This window comes from Ascaphus truei, chromosome 13 (genome assembly GCF_040206685.1).
Source record: "Ascaphus truei isolate aAscTru1 chromosome 13, aAscTru1.hap1, whole genome shotgun sequence".
Lineage (NCBI taxonomy): Eukaryota > Metazoa > Chordata > Amphibia > Anura > Ascaphidae > Ascaphus > Ascaphus truei.
The window spans coordinates 15,597,386-15,610,930 of NC_134495.1; the positions used below are offsets into that span (position 1 = coordinate 15,597,386).

Here is a 13,545-nt window from a genome sequence, read left to right on the forward strand (position 1 = left end):
GCATACTCTCTCACAAACACACATTTCAACTAATCTTCCACCCATTGTGTGCGTGTGTGTCAGTTCATGAAATGGGACACTAGGTGGCAGGGCACTGCAGCTGATGAGCTGCGGTAGCTGCTGAATTTATTGACCGTGCTAGTGGGCCTGCTTGCAAGCTCTTCTTGCAAGCTCTTCCAGCATGCACTTCAGCATGCACTTCCAGTAGTTGGCCATTTGATATTGTACTTTAACCATGTGGGTGACCAATTACAAAGCCACCACATCACAGTCCCTGGCACTACTGGGGCCCCCTGTTGTAGTGGCTATACCATGGTCTTTCTATTCATTTTCACGGGGAGATTTCGTTCTGCGCTTGTCTACGTTGAATGCGATTTACCTGGCAGGGGAGCGGAAGAGGCAGAGCCCTCTTCTAGTGTTAACATGAATGCTTATTCTTCATCTCTTACTTTTGAGGTTACCATGGAAATCTCTAGTTGGCTCTGGGGGGGGGGGGGGGGATGGGGGAGAGCTCCATTTTAACCTCCCGGTCTTTTAATATTTCAGAAACCTAAATCTCCCAAACGTAGCATCAGATTTCAAATAAATAAAATAAAAAAACCGTGTTGGAAAGGGCAAGAACAGATCTCTTAAAGTAAGTAAAAAGAAATAAAATGCCAACAAGTAAGTGGTCAGTGCAGAACTGCGGCTTTAAATAGGGGGCATAGGCTCAACAGCTCCTAGTGATTTGTAGCATGATTTACAAGCACCGGTACACATAAAAATGTAGCACGTTCACTAAGAATAAGAAGAATGCTTCTCACTCTATGTGCAGTACTCCACCACACCTGATTTATTTGGAGGCTCCCTGAAGGCATTGCTTCTTTGTGTGCGGTGATGGAAGTTTGATGGGTATACGCATTACCGCTGCTTATTTATTTACATTCCCAGAGTACTGTTACTGTATTTCCAAACCTACAGTTTCACGATAATGATAAAAATAAAATAAAAATATGTATATATATTTTCATTAAACACTGTTTCCTTCCTTTTTCAACTTTTTTTTTTTTTTTTTTTGCTGCCAATTGGGGCATCAAAGTCTGTAAAATGAGATGTAGAAAGCTTTGTCCCGTTGTTGAACAGCTTTAATGTTTTCTTGAAATTGAGGCACAGTACCGCTGCTTTTTTTGAGCACGTCACTTGTGTATATTTATTTTATAACTCAGGTATGCGTAAACTGGGGTGCAAGATTTTTTTTTTTTTGGGGGGGGGGGCGCGGCAGTTACTGAGGTCCCGCGCTCTCCCCCAAGGCATTTAAATTAAATATCGGGGGACAGCGCAAGGCCTCTGTAACTAACTTAACGTGGCTTGCAGCGACACGTCGTCATGGTAAACTGGCATCCCGTTGCCATGGCAACGAGACGTCACAAGACCCCACTGCGTCATTTTACACCGGAGCCAAGCAGGGGAGGAGAGCAGGCAGGGGTGGCGGAGGGGGTAAAGTCTGCGCACCCCTGGTACAGTATAACTAATTACAAGATTATTTCTTGACGTGCGATGAAATAAGTGCAACAAATGTATTGAATTGAAAATGGGACTCTTTCCAACTCTCCAGTAAAATGAAATTGGCTTAGTACAAGAGATGGGAAGGCCTCACTGTCTGTTTTATATTCACCTTTTCATACGGAATTGATGCATTTGCCAACAAAATGCTTCATTCGTTGACATATTTACTGAGAAATCCAGCTTTTGTCGGCTGTATCCATTTACCAAATTGCTCTGTTACTCGCTCTTCACAAGAGAATCTCGGCTGCTTCTTTGACTTGCGCATAAGAATGAATCCTTTTAAGAACCGGAAAATAGCAGAAACCAATAAATGGACCCAATATGTTTTACGAGGGCTGTGAATTCCTGGGTCTTCGTTATTCTTACCTTCTGCATGGCGCCTGCATATTCTGCAGCTCTGTACAATGTGGGAGGGAGGACAATAACATAGTGTGATGAGTACATACTGTATGTGTTAAGACGAACTGAGGCAAGAGGAAGGATGCCACTGCCCCAAGGAGCTTACAATCTAGAAGGAGGGTTGTGGAGACCTGAGGAATAGTGTATGTGTGTGTGTGTGTGTCTTAACCCCATTCAATGGCTGATGGGCCCGCACGCGCATTGCTCTGCAAGGATAGGGGTAATCTGCAACACCATAGCTGGTGTTAACGTACATGAAACATAGCAGACATACAGCTAAGTTAATTTTGGAATATTAATCAAGGTCCACTTGGTGTTACTTTGTACATAATGATTCATGTCCTGCGGTTGCTATACAACAAGGAAATAGGAACAGTTCTGCCTGATTAAACTTCCATTTCCCTTGAAGACAACCCCTAAATGTAGGTTTCCAGCAGGAGCAATGTAATAATCGTGCAGCGTTGACCATAACTCTGTGAACGAGAACCATATGGCGAAGAGACGTTGAAGGGAAAACTTTGCATGATAAATTGATGGAACATAATGATAATGTTTGCTAACAAATACAGAATGTGTCAACAGTATAAAGTTTTACCAGGGCTGTCTATCCGGGTGCCATTATTTATTTATTTGTTACTATGTAACACTGACGTACATTGACATATGTCAACCTCCAGCCAAAAACAAAAATCGGCAAGATTTTGGGGTTCTGGACCACAAAATGACGTTTTAAATGGAAAAGTGCTGATTTTTATCCGTGAGATGCTATTTGATACTATGAAACTGGCTAAAAACCAGTCTGTCTTGCAGAAAATCAGTGTGAAGTAACAGGTCTACACACGGGCTATAAGGTGGCTAACCCCAGCGACGTAGCCAGGTGTTGCCCAGAGGTTGGAAACTTCGCAAAGCCGGTGGACGGAACTTTCCGTCCTATTCTGTAGCCCCATCCAAGAATTATTGCAAGACAACGTCATATCATCATTAAGTTCTTTCAAATCTAAGGCTGTCACACATTTTAATCTGGTCTGTAACTGTTTCATACGCACATAATATTTATTATCTTTAACTGTGCATGCAATGTCTTGTATATAATGTATACCCTGTTCATTTATGTAACTATTTGTAACCATGTATTATTTGTCTTAACTCTGTGCCCAGGACATACTTGAAAACGAGAGGTAACTCTCAATGTATTACTTCCTGGTAACATATTTTATAAATAAATAAATAAACTCACAATGCAGAAACACAATGACCCATTTTTAAGTGAAACCGAAGGTGGGTAACTAAGATGGCGGAACGCCGTACCACTCGGGGACCCCGACGCTTTGGCCCGATTTAATTACGAGTTGCTGAAGCACACAGTTTACTTTACACATTGAATGCCTCCATCCTATACATGCATCCAACTGCATGACTGGTTGCCATGGTAACTTCTTTGCAGTGTACCAAAGATGCTTTAGGCCTGCGTTTTCCATATTCAGATAAAGCAGCAGTCCCCTTATTCAGATTGAAAATACACATTATTTATTGATCCTCACAAGCCATATCGTGCTTTCTATACTGATTCTTAACTTTCACTTTTCTATTGGCACAGAATGATGTACCGTATATATAATTTTGTGTGTGTGTGTATGTGTGTATATATATATGTATATAATTTCCTCAAAACCTTAGCTGCCTTAAAGAAGCAGTCACCTCCCAGACCCTTTTTTTTGTGTGACCAGAACGTGAAGTAGGGGGTCCCCGGAGACATGTATCTATATATCTGATATACTCAAGTACTGCCGATAAAGGATGGGTGCATTGTAGAAAACAAGGTGGCTATGTATAAGAAACAAATCAGAATAACAGGCACTCCAATTATCACACGAATGCAGAATTTATTGGTCAGATAATTGGAGTACCTGTTATTCTGATTTCTGTGCCTCCTTATCACCCCCTCGCTCTCCCACATCTCTCTCCCTCTCTCTCGTCATTTTTTCTCTCTCTCCTCTCTCTCTTCCCCTCTCTCTCTTGTTATCTCTCTCTTTCTCTCTCGTCATATCGCTCTCTCGTCATCTCTCGTTATCCTCTCTCGTCATCTCTCGCCTCGAAGATTTCTCCTATGCTGCACCCAAACTATAGGATTTTCTGCCACACACAATCAGATTCTCCCCCACCATACATAAATGTAACAGTTCCCTAAAACACTCTCTTTTTCAAGAACTTTTATCCAACACTCTCCATATGTCTTTCATTCTAGAACCACATAGGCAGTTAATGGCCTGATGGCTAAACCCATGCTAAGCAACGTTCCATGCTTCCCCCTCCCAACACGCACACGTTTCCACTATCCATCTTCCTAGGTTGTAAGCTCCGTGGGAACATGGACCGCCTTCCTAGTGCCTGTTCGTTTCATCGTCTTTTTTTTTATACACTGTTATTGTCCTCCCTGCCACATTGTATTGCGCTGGGGTATATGTTGGCGCCATACAAATAAAAGCTAAAATCGGGTTTGAAGGTGCTTCCCAATGTATTAAATGTAGTTCTTGTTGGCTTTCCAAGTCTAGGCCTTAAATCCATATACGCTAAAATGCCATGGTCACAAATTACAAGCTTGTACATTGGAAATGGTTGAGATCATTAGTCTGTTTCAGGAAGCACATTCCGTAGGTCTCTGGGCAAACAGGACGCAGTGGAGATCATTTGTCACTTTGGGGCCATCGACCGATCAGTAAACAGGACGCGATGTAGAATCGCTCATCACTTTCAGGAATGAAGCTCCAGGTAGCTCATTTTAAAAGTGCCATCCACTTTTATATATATATAATAACTTTACTTTAAATAGCGCGTTTCTCAAAGTGCTTCACAATTCCAGTATAGTGCACAGCACATAGGAATTTTATAGACGCAATCCCGGCCCAGCTGCGTTTACAATCTTTTCTTGGTAGATTATATCGTATCCGCTGCATGATAACCATCCAGTCCTGGTTTTGCATTCTATCTCATGGTTAATTTGTAGTAGATTTGTCGGGAAGGTGTGTGTGTGTGTGTGTGTGTGTACAGTAGGAAAAGGGGGAGGGGATTTCCTGCTCAGCAAAAGATAATTACAATCTAAAGAGGTGCTATCAGGGATAATAACGTATGTATAGATCAGAGAGGAAAGATCCCTAAATGATGCACTCTACTTAGCTAATCAATATAATAAAAAAAATTTTTTATTCAATATAAAGTAACCACTGTAAACACTAGAAGTGATTAAAACCTAAAGGGATGCGCAGTGAGAGACCAAATATATAGGTTTCTCAATTTGTCAGATGGCATAGGTATATTAACCCCAAACAAGCCAAATCTGCTAGGTGTATCCTGCAGTAAATGCAAGGTATGAGATTTACATCCAAACGTTCAATACAGTGTTTGTAATGTTGTAGATACAAACCCCTACAGTATACACAATATGTTTCTTTATTGTAATCCAAGCATCAACATTGTGGCCCCCAATGGAGACTTTCTCAAGATGCAGGAAACACAAAAATAATCAGTGGTCGACAAATCACCAAAAAATCTACTCGCCAAGCAAAAAAAATCTACTCGCCAAGCAAAAAAAATCTACTCGCCACCTAGTACCACATGTGTGCTGCTTGGGCCAATAGGAGCTCGCCACGATGTTAAATCCACTCGCCCGGGGCGAGCAAATGTATAGGTTTGTCGAACACTGAAAATAATGAATAACTGTTTTCATATAGTGCATTTCTCCCAATAGGACACAAAGAGCATCACACTTACAGTACAGCGCGCGGTACGCAGCACATAGGAATGTTACAGACACAGTTCCTGCCCAGGTGAGCTTACAATCTGTGGTTTCGGTGCTTGAGGTACAGGGAGATAAAGTGACTTGCCCAAGGTCACAATGAGATTACATCAGGAGTTGAACCAGGTTCCACTGATTCAATTTCAGCGTCATTGTTTGTAGAGTCAGTGTCTTTACTCACTAAGCCGCTCCTTCTCAGTAACCACGACCAAACCCCCTTAGAATAAAAACACAAAAAGCCTGCAAGAACAATGTGAAAAAGACTAAAATACTTTTTTAGAAGTGGTTTCACTCCGGCTCTGCCAGTTCGATCGGTTTGTCACAAAAGTCTCCAACTCGCATTTTTTTAAAATTTTTTTTAACTAAAACTGCTATTCTAGTAGCTCCGTTATGCAAACTGCTACTAAAAAACTTATGGTTGGCAAGATTGATATCGCACGTTACATCCAGAGCCTGAAATATGGGTTTGGCTGAGAGCTCAAAACCCTTAAGTCAGACTGGCATGGAGTTAGCACCACCACTGGTCATTCCGCTTCTAAAGCGCTTACAGTCCGGGCGGTTTGTCATTGTCACTTTTTATAGAAGCGGTTTAGAAGAAGCAGTTTGCGATAGAGACTGGTGTTTTTTCTGAGATTTCTGCTTCTGCTTCTTCTCAACGTGCCAAACTGCGCGGTTTGTCACTGACCACTTCGGAGCTACGAGAATAGGCCCCTAAGGCTTGCATTCGTGAATGTCTTGCCAAGAGAATTTTGTAGAAGAAAGTGGGTCCAATTTTTCCGCTACAAAGAGTTTTCAAAAGCGACAGGGACTGTTGTGCAAATGTTTCCCACCAAGACGGCTGGTGTTTTTTCAGCAGAAACAAATGGAACAAAGTTTCCCGCCAAGAATGTTTTCTGCAAATGTAAGGGGCGTTGTGTTTTTTATTTTACCGCCAAAAGAACATTTAAAAAAAGAGGTACAAACGTATGGCCACCCCTAGTTAGGACCGTCCAATGACCGTCAAAGAGAACCAGAGCTAGGCCGGCCCCTAATAATTTCAATTAGGGGGGGGACGGGACTAGTGTTGCAAAGAGGTAAGCACATACGGAAAAGTGGGTTGCGAAGCCACACCTTTCTACGCGAGTGCTGACCTGAACTTTGTGTTTCTCCTAAAGACTATAACCACGGGTCACGACTTTGAATGTCCCTACTTGACTGGACAGATTGCAGTATCTTATTCGTATTCAGCCAAAAGCGAAACCGAATACAGTGCACCATATCTAACCCATTTTGAGATGGAACCTAATGTGCCTGGCCTGACAGTCCTGCACTATGAGATCCCAGGAGGGATTTCGGTCAACTGCAAAGAAATGTTTGCCGGTGTCTGTGTGGAGAACGTTCGAGCACTGCTAGCTGCGGTGAATGTGGCATGCCCTATCTGAAGGATACGAGAGCTATATATCTCTAAAATGTACTGAGTGCCATTTATACTATGTTGGACAGCGGGAGTTTCAGTGGGATGGCCATCCCGTTTGCCAGGAGTTGAGATGGGGCTGCCTCTGTACTACCGGCGAGCTGCTCCGGAAAAGTGTAACCTACTCTAGATGTTCACAAACGGGTGGATGGGAGAAAACAAACAAATTATCCCCCAAAGAGGAATAAGCCACGAAAGATGCTCTGGCTGAGATATCCATGGGAGCAATGGCGCTGGAGGTAAATGAGGATGGCTTAGCGACTTCGTCTCTAGTGGAGCACAGTGCTAGATACTACGGAAAAGCCAAAGATCAGTGAGATAATGTTGCAGCACCTAAGTTAGCTGAAGTGTGCCGAGATCAGCATCTTTGGGGACAACTGTATTGTGGATACCACCCTTTTCCTGTGAAAGGAAAGAATTGTGTGTTGGTGGTTTGTCTATGGTTAGAGGGGGTAAGGTTGTGCACAGGTGGGGTGGGGGACTTTTTGATCCCTGCAGAAGATGAGAACCTCCTAGCAGTTTTTGGAGGCTATTGGTGATAGACCAACCCTCAACGAAGATGGTCTTGTCAAAATGGTCTTGACAGAGCCCATAAAGAGGAGCCATTAGCTTAGGCTCTATCCAAGGGCCCCATACTGCATACCGCTGACACGATAGAGCCGAGACAACAGGATGGTATGGACAACGTTTGGGACACTTTAGGGGGTATGGACATTGCTGATATGTTTCAGGGGCCAGTGGATTGAAAAAACTATCGCCCATCATGACCATTGACACCAGAAAAGATCATGTGGCACAACTAATGTGGATCTGCCTCATAGGCCAAGATACTCATAAGAATTGGGTTGAATATGTGGACAATATGGGGGGGGGGGAGTGTATAGAACATCAGGACCTGCCCATTATTGGTGAAGCAAACCCCTCTGATATAGAGATCCGTGTTATGTTACATACCAACTGACCTAGTCTAAAAAATTGTGAAACAAAACTGTATCCTATTGAATATGCAGGTGTGCTATTTTTATTATTTTATCATGCCTGATATTGTGGTTCTCTTATGTGCAGAGAGAGAAAAGAAATGCATGCGGCTGTATGTACTATGTTATGTACATGTTTAAATATTGGAACATTACCCCCATTGTATATGTAAAGGCTGTTGGGGACATCATGTTTCGATAAGGGAGACTGTAGCCCCCTCCTGGGAACTACTAATTAGTGTAACTAGTTAATGGCCTTAATGAGTTAACCGGGTGGTATCACTCTGGTATTGCCCCTCCCCACCATGTGATCTAGGATGTCTTGTGACCAGTGATATCACCATAGGGATATAGAAAGGTATATATAGCTCCACCCAATATTCAAGAAGCAGGTTCCTCAGAGTTCTGGCAGAGGGCCGCACCGTGAGTCCTGTAAATATGTTTAAGTGTATTGATATTTATCTTTAAGAGTGTTCTGTCCCTGTTTATTGTTTTTTTCAGTTAAGGAATGTGCACCATATAGTTGGCACCTATACTAATGGCTCAAGATTGTTCTCATTTGGGAAAAGGAGTGAGCATGTGCTTAGTAGGACTTCAGAGTAGTAGCTCCGGAGCATAATTTGATCAGTCCCACCGGAAGGTCTTTAGTAAACTCCCGATCCAATATGCATTGACGAAGTTTGCAGTACACAGTAAGGGAAATATACGCTGCTTTCTGGGATTTGTATTTATTTCTTTATCAAATGTTTTACCAGGAAGTAATACACTGAGAGTTACCTCTCGGTTTCAAGTATGTCCTGGGCACAGAGTTATGATGACAAATAATATATGGTTACAAATACATAGTTACATTAAGTGAACAGGGTGTACATTATATACAACAGGGGCGCACTTGAGGTGGGGCACTATTGATGCTATGCAGGAGATTGGCAATCTAACCAATAGTAAGGGGGGAAAAGCATAAGTACCTCTCCAATGTAGGAGTGAGAGCTACCAGGGGTAAAGGCGCAGAGTAACTATGATTTGCCACCAGTTAATATGTCTAACGCGAGGTATGTCCTTGTGTGAGGAGCCTTATAAATGGATATCAATAAAGCTCTATTTGTACTATATAAGTTCAGGGGGAGAGTTGATGAGGAGGGGGAGAGATGTTTATGATGGGGAGGAGGAGGGGGGAGTGGGGAGTGGGGAGAGATGAGGAGGAGGGGGAGATGATTATGATGGGGGGAGGAGGAGTGGGAGAGATGGGGAGAGGAGGAGTGAGGGATGGGGATAGATGAGGAGGTATGATGAGAGAGAGGATGGGGTGAGGGAGAAAAAAATAACAGTCAGTATTAAAATTCACGGGGTTCTGAAATTTGTTTTGCCCGGGGGCCCGTACATGTCTAGCTACGCCCCTGACCAAAAAAACATATGAACAAATAGTATTTTTGCAATCTATATAAGTGAAATCGGCAGCACCATGTTATATCCGCAAAATGTGAATAGCGTGGTACATGTAGACCCATCATTTCTATTTGTAAATCCAAAGTGTCAATCATAGTTTAGGAGGCAGCGAGTCATGAAGCTAAAAATCAGCAGTGACGTGTTGCGTCCGCCGTCCCCATGGCGAGCAACATATTCATTGCATTAGCAAGTCATTTAGAGGATGCAGATACTTTGTCCAGAGACCACAAAATAGGTGGTATTTGTAAATTCAAGGTATCCAAGAGTCCTTGACTTGAGGGCTGGCAAGCCATGCTCAATGAATAGGTCCAGATCTGCTAAAAGTAGATCTAATACAATATAGAACCAAGGGGGAATATATAACCCCAACGGTCCAAACATGTTCCAGATAAGCCAATTAAAACACTTCAGAGCAATAGCCCAAAAGAGCATAATTTATATATTACGAACTGGCCCATAAAGAGTGAGGCAGTCGCCAGTAGCACCTGGGAATACCAGGAGCCTGGTGCCATGGGCTTTGACAAAGGCTAGGTGGACGCCGAGGCTGATAACCAATGTCTGACGGTAGGGTACCAAGAGCCCCCTGTAGGTGACAACATACATCAGTAGTAGGTCAGTTGAGTTAAATGAAAGCAGTAATTCGAGTAATTATTGAGGCCCTTTTGGTATTCAGTAACATTCTCGTTGCAGAAGTCTCTTGGATAGGTCCTACCCTTCTGGGTGATGCCAAGCCTGTTCAATTGGCATGTAACTTAAAGGTGGCACTTGGTATTCCAGTTGTAGGCAATGTTATGCAACGCGTTGTTCTGAGGATCCTTTTTAGTATGCCTCACATATAGAATACCTGTATTTAGGCCATTCTGTTTTTAAATAAATAATATGTTTTACCTATGTAGTAAAAGCCAGCAGGGCATTTTAGCAAGTACTGATTTGCTGTTACAGGTGAGTGGCTGTTGTATTTTGTATTGGAATACGCTGTGAGTGAGGGTAAAGTATTGTCCTGTTATGTCTGGTAATGCAGTTCACACATTTATATACCCCAGGTGTTTTGGTGATACGGGTATTCTTGTGCTTGAAAGCAGGATCATTCTATACCAGTACATCATGTAGATTAGATCCTCTCTGGACGTCAGCACAGGGATGGACTCGGACCACTGGCGTATCTGTCTTATGAATATTTATTGCTGTCCTATAAATTAAATGGATTTGGACTTTGTAACCATGAATGTGATTGAAATCCAAATAACCCGCCTTCGATATGTCTTTAGAGCTTGTTTTGTGGGTGAATTGTCATGCAGCATTGATTGATGGTTCTGGTTGGTCCTTTTGAAAGAGCCCCATGATTGTAATTCCATAGCTGGGTGTCAGCATGAACCTTATACACTGACCCACTGTTACTTCCAATGAGATACTCTATGGCTACCTGCGGGTTTCTGCTGTGACCTGCCTGAGTAATTAGCATGGATGCTATAACGGGAGCTGCACACTTTCAGTGCCCAGCAGAATTAGATTGCTATAGCTTCTACTTTGCAGCCTAGAGTTTCTTTGCACTGTGTGTTCGCACAGTGAAGCTTTAATTAAATCCCCAAATGATTTTCTGCTTATTTGGCTTATATTGAAATAAACTGCAATTGATCAGCTCATATATCATGCTATGCAATCCAAAGTAATTATTATTATTGATTATGAGTGTGCGTGTGAACATGTGTGTAAGTGTATATAGATAGATAGAAGCATATATCTATCTATCACTATATATTTAGTGTTCGAGACAAATACACCATTAAAGGGACATTTCCCCCTCTGGCCCTCCCTTTCTTTTTAAATGGGTATGAAGCAGGGGGTCCTGGAAGCTAAGCCATGTTTATTTCAGTACTGTGAAGTCCTTGGTTCCTGAGATACTTAACGGGAAATGTGACGCCAATAGGAAGCAGCGACGGATGATATTGCGGCTACCTATGGGACCACGTGGAGATTTAAACCTCCGTTTTGTTTCCCCTGGAGAGGGAGTGCTACCAGTGCTACCTTCACCGGTAGGTATCTTAGGGACCAAGGGTTCACCAGAGCTGAAAATAGTACGTTTCAGGTGCTCGGACCCTTTGCTTTCCATCCATGTAGAAATAGGGATAGAGGGGGGGGGGGGGGGGGGAGGGGGCGACAAATGAGTAGCGCCAACTACACCGTTTAAGCAGCAAAACGTGACTTCTTGTTTATTTTTTTAAATAAATCAGTACTGTAGTATTAGATAATTGTTTTTGTGTTTTTATACAACTCAATGACATTTTTAATGCGTTTTAGAGCATTCTTTGATTTCTTTAGGAGGTGTTAGCCCACCTCCCAAGCAGTGCAAGACCTTTGCAACACTTTCTTGTTTGTGATCATTTGTTGCCAATGTTCCCAGCAGTTTGAGCTGCAAACTGTAAGGCTACGCTTACAGTGCCGGCGACGCGACGGTGACGTCGGGCTGCGGTTGCTGGAAAAATCAAATTGAGATGACTTTCCGGTGATCGCGACCAAGCCATCGCGTGGCGCATACTACAAGCGCACGCAACGGCGGCAATGCATTTGTATTGATGCGACGTCGCCATCACCGGCACTATAAGCGCAGCCTAATAATAGATAATGTTACCTTACATTGATAATGTTACAGATACATTGTAGCTGCTGAGTTACACTGACTGAAGCAGCCATTATGTTAGTCACACAATCACGATTTTGACAGATTTGTAACAGGAGCACCAAACGATTGCCAGCTTAGGTAACAATGTAGCATTATACATTATCACAAGCTTTACATATACAAATATGATAAATGTTGGAAAGTAATATTGCTGCTTTAACTAAAAGAAAAATGTGGCATTACACGTTAATTTTTTTTTCTACTTTTTGTACTGGATTGTGCCGAGAAGGTAATGATTAGCTAACATGGGGATATGTTTCCAGCAGAAAAAAACGACATCCCCATCCCCATCATCAGGAGCCAAGGGGCCTCAGGCGAAGCAGAAGATGCGCTCGGTGAATGGAGGACCTTCCCAGCTGCCGTGTCCCAGCAAAGACTCGGAGAGAGAAGTGGAGATCCGGCTGCTGCAGGTGGAGTGCGACGAGCTGAGAGGCAGGCTGGGGTGTTTAAAGGTAAATGCCAAACATCGTCCTCAACCACTGCTCCCGGTTCCATGGTCCCCGTTGCTGCAGGAGGGGCCCAGCTTGCAGGAATTCCTGGGGGCTAAGTGGTTAATATTAGTGGTATTGTGCGTGATGTCAAGAGTGTCTGGTGGCTGGTTACTTTTATTAAAAAGTAAAAAATCATTTTTTATTCAAATGTGAAAAAAAATAATGAAGGGGTTAGTCCTTTAATTATAATAATGGAATTATTTAGGACAGGGGTTCTCAACTCCGGTCAAGACCCCCCTACAGGTCAGGTTTTAGAGAGATCCCAGCTTCAGCACAGGTGGCTCAATCAGTGGCTCAGTCGAAGACTTGACTCGCCTGTTTTGAAGCAGGGACTGATTGAGCCACCTGTGCTGAAGCTGGGATATCTCTAAAACCTGACCTGTAGGGGGGTCTTGACCGGAGTTGAGAACCCCTGTCCTAAATAATTCCATTAATAATATTATTATTCCATCTTGAGGACTGGGAGTGGAGAACCCCTGATTTAGGAAGCATCAATGCTCTCTCTGCTGATTGGTCCTCACTGGGCAGCCCAGGTAATGAGAATAAACGTCAACCTGTTAACACCGCGAAGAAAAAGAAATAAAGAATGACTGACAATTTCTTTGAATGCAGGAAGGGCTCGTGGGTCAGAAGCCCAGCGATGTGGAACAGTTGCTCAAACAGTCCCAGAAGGAGTTGCTCTGGCTTCAGAGGCAGTTGTCATTCATCTCAAGCGGAGGTCCAGCCTGCATCCTATCCCCAAACAAGGTAACGTCCTCCGA

At 43.0% G+C, this 13,545-nt stretch overlaps 1 protein-coding gene across 31 annotated transcripts in view; it reads left to right on the forward strand.

The window, feature by feature from the left end:
- The window catches only part of RIMBP2 (RIMS binding protein 2), a 175,322-nt gene that overhangs the window by 23,562 nt on the left and 138,215 nt on the right, over nt 1–13,545 (forward strand). For 26 of the 31 annotated variants that reach the window (XM_075568658.1, XM_075568675.1, XM_075568689.1 and 23 more), the window contains exons 4-5: nt 12,557–12,745; nt 13,397–13,531. In XM_075568658.1, coding sequence (XP_075424773.1) covers nt 12,557–12,745; nt 13,397–13,531 — 324 coding nt within the window. Of the gene's footprint in view, nt 1–5,689; nt 5,769–12,556; nt 12,746–13,396; nt 13,532–13,545 lie in introns of all 31 variants that reach the window. The other 5 variants (XM_075568667.1, XM_075568668.1, XM_075568669.1 and 2 more) reach the window with 2 other exon arrangements.